This window comes from Bombina bombina, chromosome 4 (assembly GCF_027579735.1).
Source record: "Bombina bombina isolate aBomBom1 chromosome 4, aBomBom1.pri, whole genome shotgun sequence".
Taxonomy (NCBI): domain Eukaryota; kingdom Metazoa; phylum Chordata; class Amphibia; order Anura; family Bombinatoridae; genus Bombina; species Bombina bombina.
Window position 1 is genome coordinate 992,077,350 of NC_069502.1, and position 24,533 is coordinate 992,101,882.

At 39.7% G+C, this 24,533-nt stretch overlaps 1 protein-coding gene across 1 annotated transcript in view; it reads left to right on the plus strand.

Moving 5' to 3' along the window:
- The window catches only part of LOC128658145 (protocadherin Fat 4-like), a 651,406-nt gene that overhangs the window by 328,868 nt on the left and 298,005 nt on the right, over positions 1 to 24,533 (plus strand). The window contains exon 27 of the mRNA XM_053712644.1: positions 5,392 to 5,511. Within this exon, the coding sequence (XP_053568619.1) occupies positions 5,392 to 5,511 (120 nt within the window). The remainder of the gene's footprint in view (positions 1 to 5,391; positions 5,512 to 24,533) is intronic.

Here is a 24,533-nt window from a genome sequence, read left to right on the forward strand (position 1 = left end):
GTGGAATCTATTGACGTGCTGGACGAGAGGGGTGGTCAGGGTACCAGCCTTGATATTTGAGAGGTCCTCTCTAATACGTGAGCGGACCTCTCTGGTCGTCCTGCCTACATATTGTAAATGGCAAAGATTACATCCTATTAAATACACTGTATGTGTATTCCTACAATTTAGACACCTATGATGATTGTATGTTTTATGTGTAACTTCACTTATGAAACCTTCCCCTACTGTTAAGTGTTCGCATGCCTTGCAAGTGGGATTGCTGCACCTATAGACTCCTTTGAATCTCAGCCACAAACTTTGATCTTCCCTTAGTGTAGCCTTCAATTGCGTGGGAGCTAGAATGTTACCCAGGGAAACACCACTTCTAAATGCACACTTGCATCTCCTCTATATCGTGTCTGCCAATGCATCATCCGCTGCTAATAGTCTCAGATTCCTCTGTACAATATCGCAAATCTTGTGGTACTGTGTACTGTAATCAGTGACGAAAAACATCCCTTTTCTCTCTTGTTTCTCTGTCCCCAATTTACTTTTTATTGATTTCTTTAATAGATCCTGTCTATTGGTCTTGGTTACCTCCAATTTTATCTTTTGAATTTCTTGGTGTTTATAGCCCCTACTCTTCAGGCGTTCTATGTATTTCATATTTGTGTTGTGCACTACAATTTCTCCTTAGCCTAATGAACTGTCCTTTTGCAACTAATTTAAATACCTGTCTAGAATGACTGCTCCTGGCATGGAGTAGCGTATTCCCAGTAATGGGTTTTCTGAAAACTTCAGTTTCCACTCCAAATCCTGGTATCCCAGTAAGGGTTAAATCCAGGAAGTTGATATTAAAATGGTTGAGTTCAAATGTGAACTCTAACCCTATATCATTGTTGTTCAGCCAATTTACAAATGTATTACCAGAGACTTGGTGGGGATCCCACCTTAAAATATAGGCGTGAATTGACCCATATGTTAGATGATGGCAAAGAACTAGGATTCATTGATGGGCCTACCTTTGACTTCCTCCTGGTAGATAATCCAGTGATACCAATATTTAACCATTTGCCCAAAGTGCACAAATCCCTGGGGCTTTTTTGGAACTAAAATTTTGTTTACAGATGCAATCAATACCAAAAAGGTGTAATGTAAAAATAACTCAAAGTTAAGTAACATGCTTGTAATAGTAAAAAGATTTGCATGTATTATCACTATGATATATAGTATTATCACTATGATATGAATTTATAGATTACACATTATAGCTCACTTTCAGCACTTAAGTAGCAGTATGAGAAAACACGCAGGTGGATAAATTGTATACTTAATATATAAATTGTTTACTATTAACAGGTCAAGGTTGGTTAGAGAATTACCAATATATGTTTAAGCATGTATTATAGGCAGTATGTCTTTAAGATGATCGTCTAATTGATGGTAAGTACACACCTGCCAATTAGCGAAACAGATGTTTTTACTTCCGTTTTAAGCTCAGTAGTTGTATGTAAGACTAGAGAGCTATGAGTACGGCACCAATGCTGAAACGCGTAAGGTTTATTTTCAGCTGAGAGGGCTGTTCATACTGCACTTCATTGTACCTGTTTTTTAAAGAAGCTAATAAAGAACTGTTTTTAGGCTGAGATCTCTCCAGATTCTTTTTCTTTTGGATTGTTCATGGCCGGATTGGAGAGTTAGCAATTTTTATCCCTATAAGCTTATTCATTCCACATTGTGACAGAAGTATCCGGAGTGATAAATTTGGTGGATCCCCACGGGAATTAACCCTCCACTCCGTGTCAAACGCCTTACTCCCAGTAAGTCGGCTACATCGTGTGATATCATTTCCTGGAAGCAGAGACCTGTGGAGACACAACAGCGGATGAAACGCGATGAATCCGTGAGAAAGTGTGTGGGGCCGGAGGCTGTAAGCACACTGCAGGAGCGCTATGTACCAGGTGGAACCTAGGAGAAGGGTCTCCCTAAAGGCGTATTTTCAGCAAGCCGTGAAGCGGGGGTAAGTCTGAGCTACTTAATAGGATTTGGGCCAAGTTTTCAATTTGCTAGCACCGTGCATTACTCCAGAACAAACACACGTAAACATACGTATTCCCAAAACGGAGAAATAGGTGGAATTAAGGTGACAGATGCACTCTGGGTTGCCTTTAGAAAGGGCCTTATTGTCTTCAATGCAATGTGAACACAAGGTTCCATTCGCATTGCGAGCCACAATTGCGTGCACTGGTTTTACGAGTGGATCACAAATATCATGCTAGCGAAAGGGCTATTTTGCGATCCACTCATAATCTGGCCCTAAATATTGAAAACAAAATGGACACATCGAATTCAACAGCCGAATGCACTTTACAGAGTATTTCAAGATGATTTGGAATAATTCTATTTTCTTGCACATTTCAACTTATATGCGTGTATTAATATGGTCTATATCAGTGTTTCCAAACTCCAGTCTTCATGACGCCTTAATTGGCTAGATATTCATTATATCTCATCTAGAGCACAGGTGAATAATCAGCTGATGGGTGACAGCAGGTTAGTAACTATGGTTACTGATCAGCTGATTTGATCATCTCATCTGTGCTCTAGATAATATAATGAATATCTGGCCTGTTAGTGGTCCTGAGGAATGGAGTTGGGAAGCACTGGTCTAGATAGACTAGTCCTTCAGTAGTGCACAGGATAGAAATTAACATATGTGTATGTATTTAATAGACACATACGTGATATCTCGTAAGCAAACGAGTTGTGTTGGCAGTACGAAAAAACTAAAATCCAATGAAACATCTAGAAATGGCATTTAACAATCATGTTCTTATAATCTTTCTTTTTATTTCCTACTCACATTTTCATGATTGTAAGTAATGTCATATTCTTTAATGGGATTTCTTCTTTGGCAATTGCATCTTTGTGATCGGAATTTAACCATTTGCCATTTTTTTACTGGCATCCAATATCATTTGAACAGATTTTTACATTAAACAGAAGTCCCCAAATTCCTACAGTAATAGATATTCAGCAAAGACAAACTCTGTACAGTGAGGTACAGTATGAACTTTTGTCAATATTTTAAACCTTTAACTTAGCGGTTTCATGATCAAAAGTATGAGAATTTTTCAAATCTAGTTCTTGAAGATGAGACAAGTTGCGGACACTTTCTTCTTGTGGAAATTCATTTCCTGCAGTGTTTTTCTTGATTTTAGATGGGATATTAACCAAATACAGAAAAAGAGGTTTTCTCAATTAATTAAAAAAAAAAAAACCTTTTAAAATATTAAAAAAAAAAAAATTTTTCAATGATTGAGCAAACTTGCCTTGTGTACCTAATATGCCTGTATACAATTGGCATTCACACTGTTTAACACATATCAGAAATACCATGTAAGCCTACGAGCCCAGCTGCTTTGTAGATCACCTTCATGAGTGCTGGTTTACAATAGTGAAACTTTTGGCAGAGCCCTCTATCTCTTTCTCTCCCATAATTGTTACCTTGCATATAAGACCCATGTTTTTAGCACTGTGGAATCTGTCGGCGCTCTACAAATAACTGGTAATTATAATATCCAATTGCAAAACACACACATGGACTCCATAACCCATTTTGGATCTCGGTTTATCAGCTGTTAACTTTGCTGTTATGGGTAAGATGGTGATTGGATATTGTGAAAAGATATCTTTCTTCTCTGTGATTGAATCTGAAAGATTGTGATAGTTTTGGAAAAATAAAAATAATGACCAATCACGTTTTTTCAAATATCAAACAAGAAATTCGGAAAGATTGGAACTGAGGCTATGGTCATTTAACTTTATTTACATAGTTGAAATGCAATTACATTATTGAGTATTATTTATCCACAACCTTAGAGCAAGCATCTTTTATAATTATAAAACAAAGTAACGCTTGTAGTATAGTATGTGTGTGCAGAACCTTATGGATTCAAGCGGTGGAGAACATACATTCAGAACGAAAACAGCTTCACCTGCTACTCAGCAAAACCCCTTGTTACCTTAAAGCAATAGGCAGACACAGTCTCTTTATCCAGGGACGGTTGACCAGGATTTCGAAAGGACGAAGACCACGCTATGGAAGTGACCATCCTCCTCTCTCTTCTCCGGTATTACCACAAGTGAGTGCAGGACTTCTTTCCGGATGTGACGTGACGTGAACAACACAAATCTTCGTTTTCACCCACCGCTATCTTTAAACTTCCAATCCAGGCTCTATACTGTGTACCTACAATTTACTCTTGCCGATACATACTGGGACAAAATCTACGGGGATCCTCATTTTCCCCTGATGAGGTATGAAAACAAACAAAAAAGTCCCAAAAAAGTATGTATATGTATAAAAGTTCCACTTTATTTGTTATCCTTTTAAAACACCATACAAAAATAAATAAAAATGAAAAGTTTGGTCTAAAGCGTTTTGGGGTCTATGAATATGGCAACAAGCTAGCCGAAACTTTTCATTTTTATTTATTTTTGTATGCTGTTTTAAACTGATAACGAATAAAGTGGAACTTTTATACATATACATACTTTTTTTTGTTTGTTTTCATATCTTTTATAATTTAAATGGACACTGAACCCAAATTTTGTGATTCAGATAGAGCATGTGATTTTAAGCAACTTTCTAATTTACTCCTATTAGAACAACAGGAATGAAATAATCCGTACCATAACTTCCATATATGGATACTATACTCCATGGCCACCCTTTGTGGGGCAATGAGCAAGACAAATTTGTGGGGCCCCTCACTGCAGCCCCCTTATTCTCTACCACCTGTATGGCCCAACCCAATATTCAATGTGTGCTATATAAAGAATAACACTATATATTAAACTTGCTGATATCATAAACACTTCTTCATAAACTATATACAGGATGTACATTTTACCTTTTCATACTCTCATACCTGGCAGTGCGGGGCATACCAAAGAATAGGGCTAAGGGCTGGTAGCCCTCTTGCCCTGCCCAAAGGGCAGGCCTGCTATTCTCAGATATGTAAAATCAAACATCAACCAATTAAAACACCAGTAGCAAAACAGAGCTATAATGTTAAATGAATTCTTTGCACATTTAGCTGTAATAATTTTGCAATCGGGTGCATAGTGTATCAAGAGCTGATCAAGAAGACTGTAACCTTACTTATGTAGTGCATATTTACTATTAGCAGAAAAACAATTAAGAGAAAAGAGTAGCAAGTTTATTTAGTTGTTGACTACAGTAGTTGCACAGGTATCTAATTATGGCCAATATGATGATATGCTATTAATGTGATTTAACCTTGTAAAAGAAATAGCTAATATAGGCTAACAGTAATTACATAGATAAAGTATAGGGGAAAGAGAAATAGAATAAAGTTATTTTACATATGTTTATATTTTCAGACCACTTTATATTGGACGGAAGAACTGGAGAACTTTGGACAAAAGCCAAGCTTAACCCCAGACTACAGACCCATAATTTAATTGTACAAGCATTTGAAATGCCTGATACTAACCTACAAGGTAAAACTCTTTACTTTTTGTCTACTGTACTTAGAAACTTACTGGCAATGAATTTTTATCCAGTCTTCAATATCCTGATGAATATTTTTTTTAATTCAACTTGAGCAGTATGTTGATTAACAATCTGTATCTGTTTTTCTGATATTTTTATTTTCGAAATAGCTTTATTGAAATATAGGAAATAAAGTACAGAGAATGCAGGAACATGTAAGGCATATATGAGCACAATGCTAACGGCTGGTAATTTTGATGAACTAAAACATTGATTACAGATAAATAACAGTCATGTTCTTAGTGTTATTTATTTTTATCATGATTACATTGATTATAGCATTAAAGTGCATTTTAGATGTGACTGTTTATAATGTCAAAGTAATATACTATCATCCTGAGGTACAGATATATTTATCACAAGAAATAGATAAAAAAGGATTACTTGATTATTTTTCATGTGTTATATTTTTATACTTAAAGGGTCATGAAACCCAAAAATTTTCTTTCATGAATCAGATAGAGAATACAATTTTAAACAACTTTCCAATTTACTTCTATTATTTAATTTGCTTCCCTCTCTTGTTATCATTTGCTGAAAGGTTTATCTAGGCAAGTTCATGAGCAGCAGAGAATTTAGGTTCTAGCTTTTGATTGGTGGCTGCATATATATATTGAATGTGATTGGCTCACCCATGTGTTCAGTTAGAAACTAGTAGTGCATTGCTGCTCCTTCAACAAATTATACCAAGAGAATGAAACAGATTAGATAATAGAAGTACATTAAAAAGTTGTTTAAAATTGTATTCTCCATCTGAAACATGAAAGAAAAAGTTTATTTATTTTATGTACTGCTCTATATAGTTCATACACTACATTTGTGTAAATGCTGATAATGCATTTCTATTTTTTTTCTTTAAGCAATTTTGTTCTTTGCTTGTCTGTTTTTTTTTTTAGACACATTTTATGTAACTTTTTTTTTTGGTAATTGCTTTATTTATTGGGATGTTTTGATAGTTTCCTTCTGTAAATGAAATATATTGCCCCCCTTATATTTATCAGCTTTAATATCATAAAGGGACACTGAACCCAATTTTTTTCTTTCATGAATCAGATACAGCATACAATTTTAATCAACTTTCTAATTTATTCCTGTTATAAATTTTTCTTCGTTCTCTTTATTTGAAAAAGCAAGAATGTAAGCTCACGAGCCGGCCCATCTTTGGTTCAGAAGCTGGGTACAGCTTGTACCCATCAATCAGCAAACATTATCCAGGGTGCTGAATCAAAAATGGGGCATCTTGTAAACTTATATTCCTGCTTTTTTAAATAAAGATACCAAGAGAACAAAGAAAAATTGATAATAGGATTAAATTAGAAAGGTGCTTAAATTTGCATGCTCTATCCGAATCATGAAATAAATAATTTGGGTTCAGTATCCCTTTAAATCTAAATTTTCATTTTATATTAAAGCCAAAAGGTCTATTGAATTTGCCCATGTTTCCCAGGAATATATATATATATTTATATAGACTAGCAAGAAATATGAACTTTCTGGTTTTGTAAAACAAATAGTATATTTAACTAGAGTAGTTAAATATACTATTTGTTTTACAAAACTAGAGAGTGCTTATTTCTTGCTAGTCTATTATTCCTATTTTTGCACCCTGGTGCCTACCTGACCAGTTTGGTGAGAGTGCATATTAACCTAAAGATATATATATATATATATATATATATATATATATATTCTCTGCCTCTTCTTTTTCCTCTTTCTCTGTTTTCCCTTTCTCCCCCTTTCTCTTCTCTCTCTCTCATTACTACTCTTTCAGTCTTTTCTTCTCACTTTTTTCTCCTTTTCTCTCTCCTCTTTTTTTTCTTCTCCTCTCCCTCTTCTCTTTCCTCTCTTTTGCTGTTTTCTCGCTCCTCTAACCCTCTCTACTTCTCTTCTCTATCTCTCTTCCACCTATCTCTTTTGTCTCTCATCTCTCCTTATGTAATGCTCTACGGAGCGGGTTTAGGAGTTTGGAGCTCATATGAAGAGGTGTCAGACTTAGTCCCATCATGAGCACTAAAAGCAGCCAGTGGTATGAGTTTATTTCCGGTACTACACCTTTTAGTCATGGTGGCGATAACAGACAGAGAATGTAGGTTTTATTGTACAGAAAACTGGAAACAGGTTTAGGCAGAAGTAGTGCCCACTCTAGGCCCAGGAACAGGAGTATCAATTTTAGGGCCAAGGACTGGAAGGCCCACTTGTGAGTTGAAGACAGAAGTTCCCACTTAAGGGCTTAAGACAGAAGTGCCCTCTCTATGGCTTAGACTGGAGTGCCCACTTGAGGGCCAAAGACAGGAGTGTCCACTTGAGGGTCAAAAATTGGACTGTTATATTGAGGGTCAAAGACTGGAGTGTCATATTAAGGGTGGAAGACTGGAGTGTCCACTTGAGGGTGGAAGACTGGAGTGTCCACTTGAGGGTGGAAGACTGGAGTGTCCACTTGAGGGTGGAAGACTGGAGTGTCCACTTGAGGGTGGAAGACTGGAGTGTCCACTTGAGGGTCAAAGACTGGAGTGTCCACTTGAGGGTCGAAGACTGTAGTGTCCACTTGAGGGCCAAAAACTGGAGTGCCCACTTGAGGGTCGAAGACAGGAGTGCCCACTTGAGGCCAACACTGGAACAGGATACTGGTGTTTGGCAGACACCCTCTGCAGGGCTTGTGTACAGAAGTAGGATACCTGTGCTTGGCAGACTCCCTCTGTAGGGCGTGGGTACTAAAGCAGGATATTCATGCTTGGCAAAAGCTCTCTGCAGGGCTTTGGTACAGGGCTAGTATACCCATGCTTGGCAGATACCCTCTGCAGCCCTCTGTACTGGAACAGAATGCCGGTTCTTGGTTGTCACCCTCTGCAGGGCTAGGGTGCTGAAGCAGGATACCCGTGTTTGACAGATGCCCTCTGCAGGGATAGGTACAAAGGATGGATGGTTTTCAGACAGAATGCCGAAGCACATTTGTCCATCAGACATATGTCCAAGAGACTATGTTCCGAGTGGACGTACATTCGGCCGAGGGCAGATACGCTCCAAAGAGTTATGTTTTAATCAGTGCCTCGGGCTCCGCAACCGCCTCTGGGATCCTAACCATGGGCCCACGACATGCTTTTAACGGTACACAGACAGAATGCGTGAGTAGAATCTGACACATTTGGCCATTGCCAGAATGTTATTCGACGGACATTCGTCCGTCGGATTATTATCCATCGCACAAATGTCAGTCAGATAAATTTCTGTCGGATAACAGTCCGGCCATGAGGCTGGATACTGGTGCTAGACAAGTACCCTCTGCAGGGCTTGGGTACAGGAGCAGGAAACCATAGTTGATATACTGGATACACTTGTAGCCGAGACTGACAGATAACAAGAGCATAGTCTGAAGACAAGCTGAGGCTCAGATACCAGAAAGTAGTCCAATCAGTCACCAAACACAGGGAGTATACGCAAGAGTAGTCAGAAAACAAGTCAAGTTCAATTTACCAGAGAAGCTGTCCCATCCTTCATCTAAACACATTAAAGATTCAAAACAGAGGTCAGGAGAAAAGCCAAGTACAGGAGCCAGAAGATACACCAGAATATCTTGTATACAGGCACAAGCCTGAGGCACCAACAGAGTGTAAACCACAATGTCAGGGCCGGGAGTGGTCTGTGAGGCTGCCTTTTATAGCAGTGCTGATGAGTAACTACCTGCACCTGGCAAGCAGGTGGAACCAGAGAGCTAGCTAGTACAGGCAGCAGTACAAATAAACTCTCAGCTCTGAGCCAGAGCCCTCCAGTGGCTCCTGAGGGGAGTTGAGAGAGTCATTAACTGGAGGTCCCGGGTGGCATCCCAGGCACAGTCTTTTTTCCTCACTTCTCTCTCTTTTGCTAGCTCCTCTTTTCTTTCTTCTCTCCTCTTTCCTCTTTTTTGCTGTTTTTTTCTCTCTCTTCTCCTCCTCACACTCTCTTCCTTCTCTCTCTCTCTCTCTCTCTCTCTCTCTTTACCTTCTCTCTCTCTCTCTCTCTCTCTCTCTCTCTCTCCCTCTCTCTTCCTCCTCTCCTCTCCCTCTCTCTTCCTCCTCTCTTCCTCCTCTCTTCTCTCTTCCTCCTCTCTTCTCTCTTCCTCCTCTCCTCTTCCTCCTCTCTTCTCCCTTCCTCTTGTCCATTCCTCTCTTCTTTCTTCCTTCCTTCTCTCTCTCTCTTCCTCCTCTTCTTTCTTTCTTTCTCTTTCTTTCTTTCTTTCTTTCTTCCAGTCTCCTCTCTCTTGCTCTTCCTCTTATCTCTTTCACTCTTCATTTTATTTCTCTCTTCCTCAATTGTTCCCTCTCTCTTCCTTTTCTCTATCTCTCCTTTCTCTTGCTCCTCTCTCTTCCTTCTCTACTCTCTTTTTACTCCCCTCTCTCTCATTTCTCTCTCCCTCCCTTCCTCTCTCTCTTCATCTTATCTCATTCTTGCTCTTCTTCTTCTCTATTCCTCTTCTCTTTATCTCTTCATGAGTGTTTATCTTTTGCCTGAACTGAAGGTGGCAACCCTATTCTTATATGTTGGGTAAAAGGTACACAATTCAGTTGGTAATCTTTTTTTCCAAATTTTGTGATCTTGCCCTTTATTTCCTCTCTGTTGCAGGAAATAACAGAACACAGTTGAGTTTATGAAACTATGAAAAAAATGAAGATTTTTATCAAGTGATTTTTTAATTTAATTGATTTTAACATAAATATGTGCTTTATGAGTGAATTTAAAAAAATTAAAAATTTTTGTACATGCTCAGTAAGAGCACGTGGATTCATTACTGATGTATAGGGCTGGAAATTTCCACTAGTTCAGGACTAGTAATGAGTTGTAAAAGACTAGTAAGAAACTAGACTTTCTTTTACAAAGATATGACGAGTCCACGGATTTCATCCTTACTTGTGGGATATTAACCTCCTGCTAACAGGAAGTGGCAAAGAGCACCACAGCACAGCTGTATATATAGCCTCTCTCCTTCCCCTCCACCCCCAGTCATTCTCTCTGCCTGTGTTATAGTAGGAAGACATGGTAAAGTGAGGTGTTTTGTTTTAGTTTCTTCAATCAAGAAATGTTTTATTTTAAATGGTACCGGTACGTACTATTTTCCTCAGGGGGGGTATGGAAGAAGATTTCTGCCCTGAGGTTTGATGATCTTAGCATTTGTAACTAAGATCCACGCTGGTTCCCACAAGACTTCTGAAGGTAACCATGAGACATCTTCAGTGTGGAGACCGGTTTCATGCTACAAGCAGCATTAAGGTATGTGCAGCCTTTTTTTCTGAGGAGACTTGGTGTATCAGAACTGGCTGGCATAATTTCCCTGTATGGGAATGGGGTAAGCAGTAAAACCTATTTTAATAAGAGAGGTGTTACTGGAGTCCCTATTTTATATTTATCATTAGTTGATATTTGGACCTTATGTGACATGGGAGACAATATAAAAAACAATTTACTTCTATTATTTAATTTGCTTCCCTCTCTTGTTATCATTTGCTGAAAGGTTTATCTAGGCAAGTTCATGAGCAGCAGAGAATTTAGGTTCTAGCTTTTGATTGGTGGCTGCATATATATATTGAATGTGATTGGCTCACCCATGTGTTCAGTTAGAAACTAGTAGTGCATTGCTGCTCCTTCAACAAATTATACCAAGAGAATGAAACAGATTAGATAATAGAAGTACATTAAAAAGTTGTTTAAAATTGTATTCTCCATCTGAAACATGAAAGAAAAAGTTTATTTATTTTATGTACTGCTCTATATAGTTCATACACTACATTTGTGTAAATGCTGATAATGCATTTCTATTTTTTTTCTTTAAGCAATTTTGTTCTTTGCTTGTCTGTTTTTTTTTTTAGACACATTTTATGTAACTTTTTTTTTTGGTAATTGCTTTATTTATTGGGATGTTTTGATAGTTTCCTTCTGTAAATGAAATATATTGCCCCCCTTATATTTATCAGCTTTAATATCATAAAGGGACACTGAACCCAATTTTTTTCTTTCATGAATCAGATACAGCATACAATTTTAATCAACTTTCTAATTTATTCCTGTTATAAATTTTTCTTCGTTCTCTTTATTTGAAAAAGCAAGAATGTAAGCTCACGAGCCGGCCCATCTTTGGTTCAGAAGCTGGGTACAGCTTGTACCCATCAATCAGCAAACACTATCCAGGGTGCTGAATCAAAAATGGGGCATCTTGTAAACTTATATTCCTGCTTTTTTAAATAAAGATACCAAGAGAACAAAGAAAAATTGATAATAGGATTAAATTAGAAAGGTGCTTAAATTTGCATGCTCTATCTGAATCATGAAATAAATAATTTGGGTTCAGTATCCCTTTAAATCTAAATTTTCATTTTATATTAAAGCCAAAAGGTCTATTGAATTTGCCTATGTTTCCCAGGAATATATATATATATATATAGACTAGCAAGAAATATGAACTTTCTGGTTTTGTAAAACAAATAGTATATTTAACTAGAGTAGTTAAATATACTATTTGTTTTACAAAACTAGAGAGTGCTTATTTCTTGCTAGTCTATTATTCCTATTTTTGCACCCTGGTGCCTACCTGACCAGTTTGGTGAGAGTGCATATTAACCTAAAGATATATATATATATATATATATATATATATATATATATATATATATATATATATATATATATTCTCTGCCTCTTCTTTTTCCTCTTTCTCTGTTTTCCCTTTCTCCCCCTTTCTCTTCTCTCTCTCTCATTACTACTCTTTCAGTCTTTTCTTCTCACTTTTTTCTCCTTTTCTCTCTCCTCTTTTTTTTCTTCTCCTCTCCCTCTTCTCTTTCCTCTCTTTTGCTGTTTTCTCGCTCCTCTAACCCTCTCTACTTCTCTTCTCTATCTCTCTTCCACCTATCTCTTTTGTCTCTCATCTCTCCTTATGTAATGCTCTACGGAGCGGGTTTAGGAGTTTGGAGCTCATATGAAGAGGTGTCAGACTTAGTCCCATCATGAGCACTAAAAGCAGCCAGTGGTATGAGTTTATTTCCGGTACTACACCTTTTAGTCATGGTGGCGATAACAGACAGAGAATGTAGGTTTTATTGTACAGAAAACTGGAAACAGGTTTAGGCAGAAGTAGTGCCCACTCTAGGCCCAGGAACAGGAGTATCAATTTTAGGGCCAAGAACTGGAAGGCCCACTTGTGAGTTGAAGACAGAAGTTCCCACTTAAGGGCTTAAGACAGAAGTGCCCTCTCTATGGCTTAGACTGGAGTGCCCACTTGAGGGCCAAAGACAGGAGTGTCCACTTGAGGGTCAAAAATTGGACTGTTATATTGAGTGTCAAAGACTGGAGTGTCATATTAAGGGTGGAAGACTGGAGTGTCCACTTGAGGGTGGAAGACTGGAGTGTCCACTTGAGGGTGGAAGACTGGAGTGTCCACTTGAGGGTGGAAGACTGGAGTGTCCACTTGAGGGTGGAAGACTGGAGTGTCCACTTGAGGGTCAAAGACTGGAGTGTCCACTTGAGGGTCGAAGACTGTAGTGTCCACTTGAGGGCCAAAAACTGGAGTGCCCACTTGAGGGTCGAAGACAGGAGTGCCCACTTGAGGCCAACACTGGAACAGGATACTGGTGTTTGGCAGACATCCTCTGCAGGGCTTGTGTACAGAAGTAGGATACCTGTGCTTGGCAGACTCCCTCTGTAGGGCGTGGGTACTAAAGCAGGATATTCATGCTTGGCAAAAGCTCTCTGCAGGGCTTTGGTACAGGGCTAGTATACCCATGCTTGGCAGATACCCTCTGCAGCCCTCTGTACTGGAACAGAATGCCGGTTCTTGGTTGTCACCCTCTGCAGGGCTAGGGTGCTGAAGCAGGATACCCGTGTTTGACAGATGCCCTCTGCAGGGATAGGTACAAAGTATGGATGGTTTTCAGACAGAATGCCGAAGCACATTTGTCCATCAGACATATGTCCAAGAGACTATGTTCCGAGTGGACGTACATTCGGCCGAGGGCAGATACGCTCCAAAGAGTTATGTTTTAATCAGTGCCTCGGGCTCCGCAACCGCCTCTGGGATCCTAACCATGGGCCCACGACATGCTTTTAACGGTACACAGACAGAATGCGTGAGTAGAATCTGACACATTTGGCCATTGCCAGAATGTTATTCGACGGACATTCGTCCGTCGGATTATTATCCATCGCACAAATGTCAGTCAGATAAATTTCTGTCGGATAACAGTCCGGCCATGAGGCTGGATACTGGTGCTAGACAAGTACCCTCTGCAGGGCTTGGGTACAGGAGCAGGAAACCATAGTTGATATACTGGATACACTTGTAGCCGAGACTGACAGATAACAAGAGCATAGTCTGAAGACAAGCTGAGGCTCAGATACCAGAAAGTAGTCCAATCAGTCACCAAACACAGGGAGTATACGCAAGAGTAGTCAGAAAACAAGTCAAGTTCAATTTACCAGAGAAGCTGTCCCATCCTTCATCTAAACACATTAAAGATTCAAAACAGAGGTCAGGAGAAAAGCCAAGTACAGGAGCCAGAAGATACACCAGAATATCTTGTATACAGGCACAAGCCTGAGGCACCAACAGAGTGTAAACCACAATGTCAGGGCCGGGAGTGGTCTGTGAGGCTGCCTTTTATAGCAGTGCTGATGAGTAACTACCTGCACCTGGCAAGCAGGTGGAACCAGAGAGCTAGCTAGTACAGGCAGCAGTACAAATAAACTCTCAGCTCTGAGCCAGAGCCCTCCAGTGGCTCCTGAGGGGAGTTGAGAGAGTCATTAACTGGAGGTCCCGGGTGGCATCCCAGGCACAGTCTTTTTTCCTCACTTCTCTCTCTTTTGCTAGCTCCTCTTTTCTTTCTTCTCTCCTCTTTCCTCTTTTTTGCTGTTTTTTTCTCTCTCTTCTCCTCCTCACACTCTCTTCCTTCTCTCTCTCTCTCTCTCTCTCTCTTTACCTTCTCTCTCTCTCTCTCCCTCTCTCTTCCTCCTCTCCTCTCCCTCTCTCTTCCTCCTCTCTTCTCTCTTCCTCCTCTCCTCTTCCTCCTCTCTTCTCCCTTCCTCTTGTCCATTCCTCTCTTCTTTCTTCCTTCCTTCTCTCTCTCTCTTCCTCCTCTTCTTTCTTTCTTTCTTTCTTTCTTTCTTTCTTTCTTTCTTTCTTTCTTTCTCTTTCTTTCTTTCTTTCTTTCTTTCTTTCTTTCTTCCAGTCTCCTCTCTCTTGCTCTTCCTCTTATCTCTTTCACTCTTCATTTTATTTCTCTCTTCCTCAATTGTTCCCTCTCTCTTCTTTTTCTCTATCTCTCCTTTCTCTTGCTCCTCTCTCTTCCTTCTCTACTCTCTTTTTACTCCCCTCTCTCTCATTTCTCTCTCCCTCCCTTCCTCTCTCTCTTCATCTTATCTCATTCTTGCTCTTCTTCTTCTCTATTCCTCTTCTCTTTATCTCTTCATGAGTGTTTATCTTTTGCCTGAACTGAAGGTGGCAACCCTATTCTTATATGTTGGGTAAAAGGTACACAATTCAGTTGGTAATCTTTTTTTCCAAATTTTGTGATCTTGCCCTTTATTTCCTCTCTGTTGCAGGAAATAACAGAACACAGTTGAGTTTATGAAACTATGAAAAAAATGAAGATTTTTATCAAGTGATTTTTTAATTTAATTGATTTTAAAATAAATATGTGCTTTATGAGTGAATTTAAAAAAATTAAAAATTTTTGTACATGCTCAGTAAGAGCACGTGGATTCATTACTGATGTATAGGGCTGGAAATTTCCACTAGTTCAGGACTAGTAATGAGTTGTAAAAGACTAGTAAGAAACTAGACTTTCTTTTACAAAGATATGACGAGTCCACGGATTTCATCCTTACTTGTGGGATATTAACCTCCTGCTAACAGGAAGTGGCAAAGAGCACCACAGCAGAGCTGTATATATAGCCTCTCTCCTTCCCCTCCACCCCCAGTCATTCTCTCTGCCTGTGTTATAGTAGGAAGACATGGTAAAGTGAGGTGTTTTGTTTTAGTTTCTTCAATCAAGAAATGTTTTATTTTAAATGGTACCGGTACGTACTATTTTCCTCAGGGGGGGTATGGAAGAAGATTTCTGCCCTGAGGTTTGATGATCTTAGCATTTGTAACTAAGATCCACGCTGGTTCCCACAAGACTTCTGAAGGTAACCATGAGACATCTTCAGTGTGGAGACCGGTTTCATGCTACAAGCAGCATTAAGGTATGTGCAGCCTTTTTTTCTGAGGAGACTTGGTGTATCAGAACTGGCTGGCATTATTTCCCTGTATGGGAATGGGGTAAGCAGTAAAACCTATTTTAATAAGAGAGGTGTTACTGGAGTCCCTATTTTATATTTATCATTAGTTGATATTTGGACCTTATGTGACATGGGAGACAATATAAAAAACAATGTTTTATGTTTTTTATTTTTGGCACTTAAAACTTATTGGTTTTATGCTTGAGGGTTATATTGTGTGTGTATTTTTACTTTAGTGCAAAACTGCATTTCCATTCGGTGTTGTTTGGGCCTACTCCAACTTTTGACCTTAAGGGGCGGAGCCTATTTTGGCGCAATTTCTTCAGGCTTAGCAGCAGCAAACAGTAACTCGGTGGCTCCTGGACTGTGTAGCTGGTCTGAAGGGTTGGAAACTTGATTTGAAGTACCATGGGGGCAGGTAGGCGCCACAGCAGAGCTGTGGCGATGTGCAGAGTGTATTTTTATCTATCTTTTGACTACTATGTTGATATAAGTACTTCTAAAGCCTTATTTCTGCCCTTGCTTCTGGGTGCAGTAATTTTTGGATTAACCAACAATATTAAGTTAAATTTGGGAATAATTTAACGTTTTTTGTGCATTTTTGGAAAAATTGTTCACTTTTTCTTTTCTTAAAGGCACAGTACACGTTTTTTCTAATGTTTATTTTATGCTATAAATAAATGTTTAAATGACTTTTGTGGTATTACTAGTCTGTTCAACATGTCTGACATTGAGGTTTCTCATTGTTCTATGTGTTTAGAAGCTATTGTGCAACCCCCTCTAACATTGTGTAACTTTTGTACTGAAAGGGCTTTACAATGTAAAAGGCATATTTTAAATAAAGAAAAATGTGTGCCTAGGGATGATTCTCAGTCTGAAGAGAATCAGGATATGCCATCCAATTCTCCCCAAGTGTCACAACCTTTTATGCCCACCACACAAGCGACGCCTAGTACTTCTAGTGCGTCTAATTCCTTTACTCTGCAGGAGATGGCTGCAGTTATGTCAACTATCCTTACAGACTGGTATTGTCTAAATTACCAGTGTTGCAGGGTAAACGCAGTAGGTCAAGTATTAATGTAAATACTGAATCCTCTGATGCTTTATTAGCTATTTACGATGTTCCCTCACAGTGCTCTGAGTTGGGGATCAGGGAATTACTGAGGGTGAAATTTCTGATTCTGGGAATGTTTTGCCTCAGACAGATTTGGATGCTATGTCATTTAAATTTTAACTTGAACACCTCCGCCTGTTGCTTAGGGAGGTTTTAGCGACTCTGGATGATTGTGATCCTATTGTGATTCCTCCAGAGAAATTGTGTAAAATGGATAAATATTTGGAAGTTCCTATTTACACTGATGTTTTTCCGGTTCCTGAGAGAATTTCGGAAATTATTAGTAAGGAATGGGATAGACCAGGTAGACCGTTTTCTCCCTCTCCTAATTTTAAGAAAATGTTTCCTATATCAGATACCATTCGGGACTCATGGAAAACGGTCCCTAAGGTAGTGGGAGCTATATCTTCCCTAGCTAAGCGTACTACTATACCATTGGGGATAGTTGTGCTTTCAAGGATCCTATGGATAAGAAATTAGAGGGTCTAGTAAATAAATTATTTGTTAATCAGGGATATCTTTTACAACCTACAGCTTGCATTGTTCCAGTAACTACTGCAGCAGCTTTTTGGTTTGAGGCTCTAGAGGAGTCTCTTAAGGTTGAGACTCCATTAGATGACATTCTAGATAGAATTAAGGCTCATAAGCTAGTTAATTCTTTTATTATTGATGCCACTTTTCAAATTGCTAAATTAGCGTCAAGAAATGCAGGATTTGCTATTTTAGCACATAGAGCATTGTGTCTCAAATCTTGGTCTGCTGATGTGTCATCAAAACATAAGCTTTTAGCTATTCCCTTTAAAGGTAAGACCCTTTTTGGGCCAGAATTGAAGGAGATCATTTCTGATATTACAGGCGGTAAGGGCCATGCCCTACCTCAGGATAGGTCGGTTAAAATGAGGGGTAAACAGAATAATTTTTGTTCCTTTCGGAACTTTAAAGGAGGACCCCCCGCTTCTTCTTCTTCCACAAAGCAGCATGAAGGGGTGGCCCCCGATCCGGGACCGGATCTAGTAGGGGGCAGACTTTATTTCTTTGCTCAGGCTTGGGCTAGAGATGTTCAGGATTCCTGGGCACTAGAAATAGTGACCCACGGGTATCAATTGGAATTCAAGGATTTTCTCCCAAGAGGGAGATTTCATCTTTCAAAATTATCTGCAAACCAGATAAAGAGAGAGGCGTTCTTACGCTGTGTAAAAGACTTTTTTTACTATGGGAGTAATCTGTCCTGTTCCAAAATTGGAACAGGGACAGGGGTTTTACTCAAACCAATTTGTGGTCCCCAAAAAAGAGGGAACGTTCAGATCCATTTTGGACCTCAAGTGTCTAAACAAATTTCTAAGAGTTCCATCATTCAAGATGGAGACAATTCAAACGATTTTGCCAATGATCCAGGAGGGTCAATATATGACTACCGTGGATTTGAAGGATGCTTACCTTCATATTCCAATCCACAAAGATCATCATCGGTTTCTAAGGTTTGCCTTCTTGGACAAACATTATCAGTTTGTGGCTCTTCCTTTCGGGTTGGCCACAGCACCCAGAATCTTCACAAAGGTTCTAGGGTCTCTTTTGGCGGTTCTCAGACCGCAACGGATAGCGGTGGCACCTTATCTGGACGATATTCTGATTCAGGTGTCAACATATTATCTGACAAAATCTCCCACGGACACAGTGTTGTCTTTTCTGAGAACTCACAGCTGGAAGGTGAACATAGAGAAGAGTTCACTTGTTCCTCAGACAAGGGTTCCTTTCTTGGGAACTCTGATAGACTCGGTAGCAATGAAAGTATTTCTGACGGAGGTCAGAAATTCAAAGATTTTGAATACTTGACGAGCACTTCTGTCCATTCCTCGGCCATCAGTGTATGGAGGTAATCGGATTAATGGTAGCGGCAATGGACATCGTGCATGCTCGATCAGTGGAATGGGGATTATGCGGATTTATCTCCAAAGATAATTCTGGATCAAGAGACCAGAAACTCTCTTCTTTGGTGGTTGTAACCAGATCATCTGTCCCAGGGGACTTGTTTCCGCAGACCCTCGTGGGTGATAGTGAAAACAGATGCCAGCCTTCTGGGCTGGGGTGCAGTTTGGAACTCCCTGAAGGGTCAGGGTGTTTGGACTCAGGTGGAGTCTCTACTTCCAATCAATATTCTGGAACTGAGAGCAATATTCAATGTGCTTCAGGCGTGGCCTCAGTTGGCTTCGGCCAAATTCATCAGATTCCAGTCGGACAACATAACGACTGTGGCATATGTCAATCATCAGGGGGGAACAAGGAGTTCCTTAGCGATGATAGAAGTTTCATAGATAATCAGTTGGGCAGAGGCCCACTCATGTCATCTGTCAGCGATCTACATCCCAGGGGTAGAGAACTGGGAAGCAGATTTTCTAAGTTGACAGACTTTTCATCCGGGGGAGTGGGAACTTCACCCGGAGGTATTTGCCTCATTGATTCTCAGATGGGGCAGACCGGAATTGGATTTGATGGCATCTCGTCAGAATGCCAAGCTTCCAAGATACGGATCCCGGTCAAGGGATCCTCAGGCCGAACTGATAGATGCCTTGGCAGTACCTTGGTTGTTCAGCCAAGCTTATGTGTTTCAGCCGTTTCCTCTCCTTCCACGTGTGATTGCTCAAATCAAACAGGAGAGAGCTTCAGTGATCCTGATAGCGCCTGCGTGGCCACGCAGGACTTGGTATGCGGATCTAGTGGACATGTCCTCTCTGCCACCTTGGAAACTTCTGTTGAGACAGGACCTTCTCATTCAAGGTCCTTTCCAACATCCAAATCTAATTTCTCTGCAACTGACTGCGTGAAGCTTGAACGCTTGATTTTATCGAAGCAAGGATTCTCTGATTCAGTTATCATTACTTTGATACAGGCTAGAAAGCCTGTCACTTGTCAGATTTGTGAAGGAGATGTTTAAACCTTTTTCTTTATTCCTAATGTAAACCAGATCACAGTTGCAAACCTTAAATAATTGTTTTGTTCCACTTGTAAAATAGCAACAACAATGGTCTTGATTGTTGCTTAGATTCAGCAAGTGAAGAGTTAATGCAGAGAGAAATGAAGCTGTAGAAAATAACTTTAAATCTACAGTGTTGCAAAGTTCACGTAATGATATTGGCAAAAGTGTTACACTCATATGTAGGCCCTTTTGTACTGCATAAGCTTAAAGTTCGTGGGTGTTAGTGTTACCTTGAGTTGGGGAAGCGGTAACTTGCTTTGAAGCTGTGTATCGCTACACGCGATCAAGGACTAACAGTCTGGAGAGGTGTGTATCACGCTGGAAGGAAGCGGCGGGTGACGTCACCGTATCTCTGCTGTATTCGGCACCGGACTTTGTTAGCGTGTATGCAGCTTGAATAACAACTTGTGTTTGTTACAAATTGGTAAGTTTGGATACAAGGAAACTTGAGCGACCTTGGTTGTAATGTTTTAAATTATCTCGTGAGTAAAAGCTTTTGCGGAGTGAGCTTGATGAATCTGAAGAGTTGTAGCGGTGCAGCATTCACGCTGACAGTAGATGAAACTTGTATCAGTATAAAGTCTCTTTAGGAAATGTCATATAAATCAGGAGGAATTAAGTTTTTGCTGCAGATAATGATTGGAATTTCACAGATACTTTGGTTTGTAATAATCCTCCGGAGATTGGAGCTTAGAGTGCAGGATGCTATCTCTAACAACATACAAAATTACTAAGCACTAGGAACAGGGCGTGAACAGAATATAAAGGGTTTGTGGGTGGAGATTAAGCAGAACTGCAGGTAAGTAAGGTGAAACCTGACAGTCAGTAGAAAGATGTATCATAAGATATGGCGTAAATATCTTTATTGGTGTGAATCCAAGGGTTACTCATGGAGTAAAGTTAGGATTCCTAGGATTTTGTCTTTTCTCCAAGAAGGATTGGAGAAATGGTTATCAGCAAGTTCCTTAAAGGGACAAATTTCAGCTTTGTCAATTCTGTTTCACAAACGTTTGGCAAATGTATCAGATGTTCAGCCTTTTTGTCAGGCTCTATCTAGAATTAAGCCTGTATTTAGACCTATTACTCCTCCCTGGAGTTTGAATTTAGTTCTTCGAGTTCTGCAAGGGGTTCCGTTTGAACCTATGCATTCCATAGATATTAAACTATTATCTTGGAAAGTTCTGTTTTTGGTTGCTATTTCTTCTGCTTGAAGAGTTTCTGAGCTTTCAGCATTACAGTGTGATTTGCTTTATCTCATATTTCATTCTGATAAGGTGGTTTTACGTACCAAACCTGGGTTCCTTCCTAAGGTTGTTTTGAATAAGAATATTAATCAGGAAATTGTTGTTCCTTCCTTGTGTCCTAATCCTTCTTCTAAGAAGGAGCGTCTGTTACATAACTTGGACGTGGTCCATGCCTTAAAGTTTTACTTACAGGAAACTAAGGATTTCCGTCAATCATCTTCATTATTCATTGTTTATTTTGGAAAGCTTAGGGGTCAAAAAGCTACGGCTACCTCTCTTTCTTTTTGGCTGAGAAGTATCATCCGCCTGGCATATGAGACTGCTGGACAGCAGCCTCCTGAAAGAATTACGGCTCATTCTACTAGGGCTGTGGCTTCCACATGGGCTTTTAAAAACGATGCATCTGTGGAACAGATTTGTAAGGCTGCGACTTGGTCGTCCCTTCACACTTTTTCCAAATTTTCCAAATTTGATACTTTTGCTTCTTCTGAGGCTATCTTTGGGAGAAAGGTTCTTCAAGCAGTGGTGCCTTCCGTTTAGGTTCCTGTCTTGTCCCTCCCTTTCATACGTGTCCTATTGCTTTGGTATTGGTTTCCCACAAGTAAGGATGAAATCAGTGCACTCGTCATATCTTTGTAAAAGAAAACTAAATTTATGCTTATCTGATAAATTACTTTCTTTTACGATATGAGGAGTCCACGGCCCACCCTGTTCATTTTAAGACAGTTTTTCTTTATATTTTTTGTAAACTTCAGTAACCTCTGCACCTTTTAGCCTTTTCTTTTCTCTTCCTATACCTTCGGCCGAATGACGGAGGGTGGAGGGGAAGGGGAGGGGCTATATATACAGCTCTGCTGTGGTGCTCTTTGCCACTTCCTGTTAGCAGGAGGTTAATATCCCACAAGTAAGGATGAAATCCGTGGACTCGTCATATCGTGAAAGAAAGTAATTTATCAGGTAAGCATAAATTTAGTTTTTTTATTTAATTTTGAGTAAACCAGCAACTTTATCTCTCCCAGCTAGTAACATTTCCCTGTGGGCTTTTCTACCCCTGTTGATTGGTTCAGGCGCCTTAGAAAAATATAATTATTAAAATGTTGTCTCCTTATTGCTTTCCTAGTTTAACATTTAACTAGTGAAAACAGGAAAGGAACACCAGAAAAGCCACAAGAAAAAACAAGATATAACACAAATGTTACACAATTTAGCTCCAAAGCTCCAAAGTAACATAGCTATTTGCAGTGCTTTTTTTGTGGGGGTACTCACTGGTACGGAGTACCCCCACCTCTTCCAACTCATAACAGGTAATATAAGTCATGTAAATACACTAGTTTTTACAAGAGGGGACTGCAAATTACATCGAACATTGTTAATAATGTTGTCCCTTTGCTTTTCTCAAAGTTACTGATCATAATATATCAATCAATAATCAATGAGTACCGGTATCTTTTTTTGAGTACCAACACCCTTTGTTTTACAATAGCACTGGCTATTTGTGAGCTGGAATCTTGTAATCTCTTATGTTCAACAACTGCTACACATAAAATGATTCACTACTGACTTACCTTATAATAAAAGTGAGAATTCCCACATAAGTCTCATAATATAATGAAAACTTTAGCTCCAATACAGTTTTTAATTTCAGTATCTATATTATATTGAATAAACTGCAACTATCCAGACACTGGGCCCCATTTATCAAGTTGTCAACTTGTCCGCATGTATTTTTTCGCATATCCACATATAGGGGCCTATCTATCAAGCTCCGAATGGACGGCCTGTGTTTATGGCGAGTCTTCAGACTCGCCAGAAACAGCAGTTATAAAGCAGCGGTCACAAAGACCGCTGCTCCATAACCTGTCCGCCTGCTCTGAGCAGGCGGACAGACATCGCCGGAAATCAACCCAATCGAGTACGATTGGGTTGATTGACACCCCCCTGCTGGTGGCTGATTGGCCACGAGTCTGCAGGGGGCGGCGTTGCACCAGCAGCTCTTGTGAGCTGCTGGTGCAATGCTGAATACAGAGAGTGTATTGCTCTCCGTATTCAGCGAGGTCTGGCGGACCTGATCCGCACTGTCAGATCAGGTCCGCCAGACCTTGATAAATAGAGGCCATAGGGGCCAATTTATCATTGGTCTGTCCGACATGATCCGCTCAGTGGATCAACATTAAAACTCTATTAAAAAATCAACATTACAACTCTATTAAAACTAATGGATGGTTTGAACCAGCAAACATGCCTTCAATCACTATTCGTGCCAGATTGTTTGCAGCCATTTTTCATGCAAATTTATCATTGTCCATCATTCACTACTGACTTACCTCATAATACAAGTGAGAATTCCCACATAAGTCTCATAATATAATGAAAACTTTAGCTCTAATACAGTTTTTAATTTCAGTATCTACTCTATATTATATTGAATAAACTGCAACTATCCAGACACTGGGCCCCATTTATCAAGTCGTCAACTTGTGATCCGCATGTATTTTTCGCATATCCACATATAGGTGCCGATTTATCATCGGTCTGTCAGACATTATCTGCTCAGCAGATCATGTCCGTCAGACATCAATGAATGCCGACAGCATACACTCTCAGCATTTATCATTGCACAAGCAGTTCTGGTGAACTGCTTGTGCAATGTTGCCCCCTGCAGATTAGAGGCCGCTAGCAGGAGGTGTCAGCCCAAAACCGCTGCTTCATAACTGCGGTTTCCGGCAAAACTGAAGGCTCGTGCAGAAACAGGGGCATCAAGCTCTATTCGGAGCTTGTTAATTCGGCCCCATAGAATCAACATTACAACGCTATTAAAACTAATGGATTGTTTGAAACAGCAAACATGCCTTCAATCAGCATTCGTGCCAGATTGTTTGCAGCCATTTTTCGTGCAAATTTATCATTGTCCATCATTTATCACACAACTTTTCCAAGTTTTTATTGAATCAATCAATACGTTTGTCACTATATTCATGTAAACTTCCGCAATTAATTTCCCTAGCTTTTAGGTGGTGTATACAATGTGAATTAATAGGTGTTGGAGACATATTATGAACAGCATAAGCGCCAACAGAATGGTGTTGTGATAGAGCATATGTTTGCATTGTTGTTGGAAGATTTTAGAAGGATGGAGAGCCTTCTACATATGTTTATTTTTTGTGTTCTTTATAATAGAAAAAATTCTACATGTAGAAGATAAAGCAGGAGTAGAAGTAATTCCAATAAGAAGATGACTTTGGGTGCCCACAGTCATTTTGACAAGATGTGGACTAGAGGCATTAACAGACTGAGAGATTGTGCAGTGGTTCTGGCTGACCCGTGAGCCAATTTTAACAATTTACAATGAAGTCAGTGAAGTAGTTGAGCCTTTAACTTCCCTGACTTTTTGCCACTGGA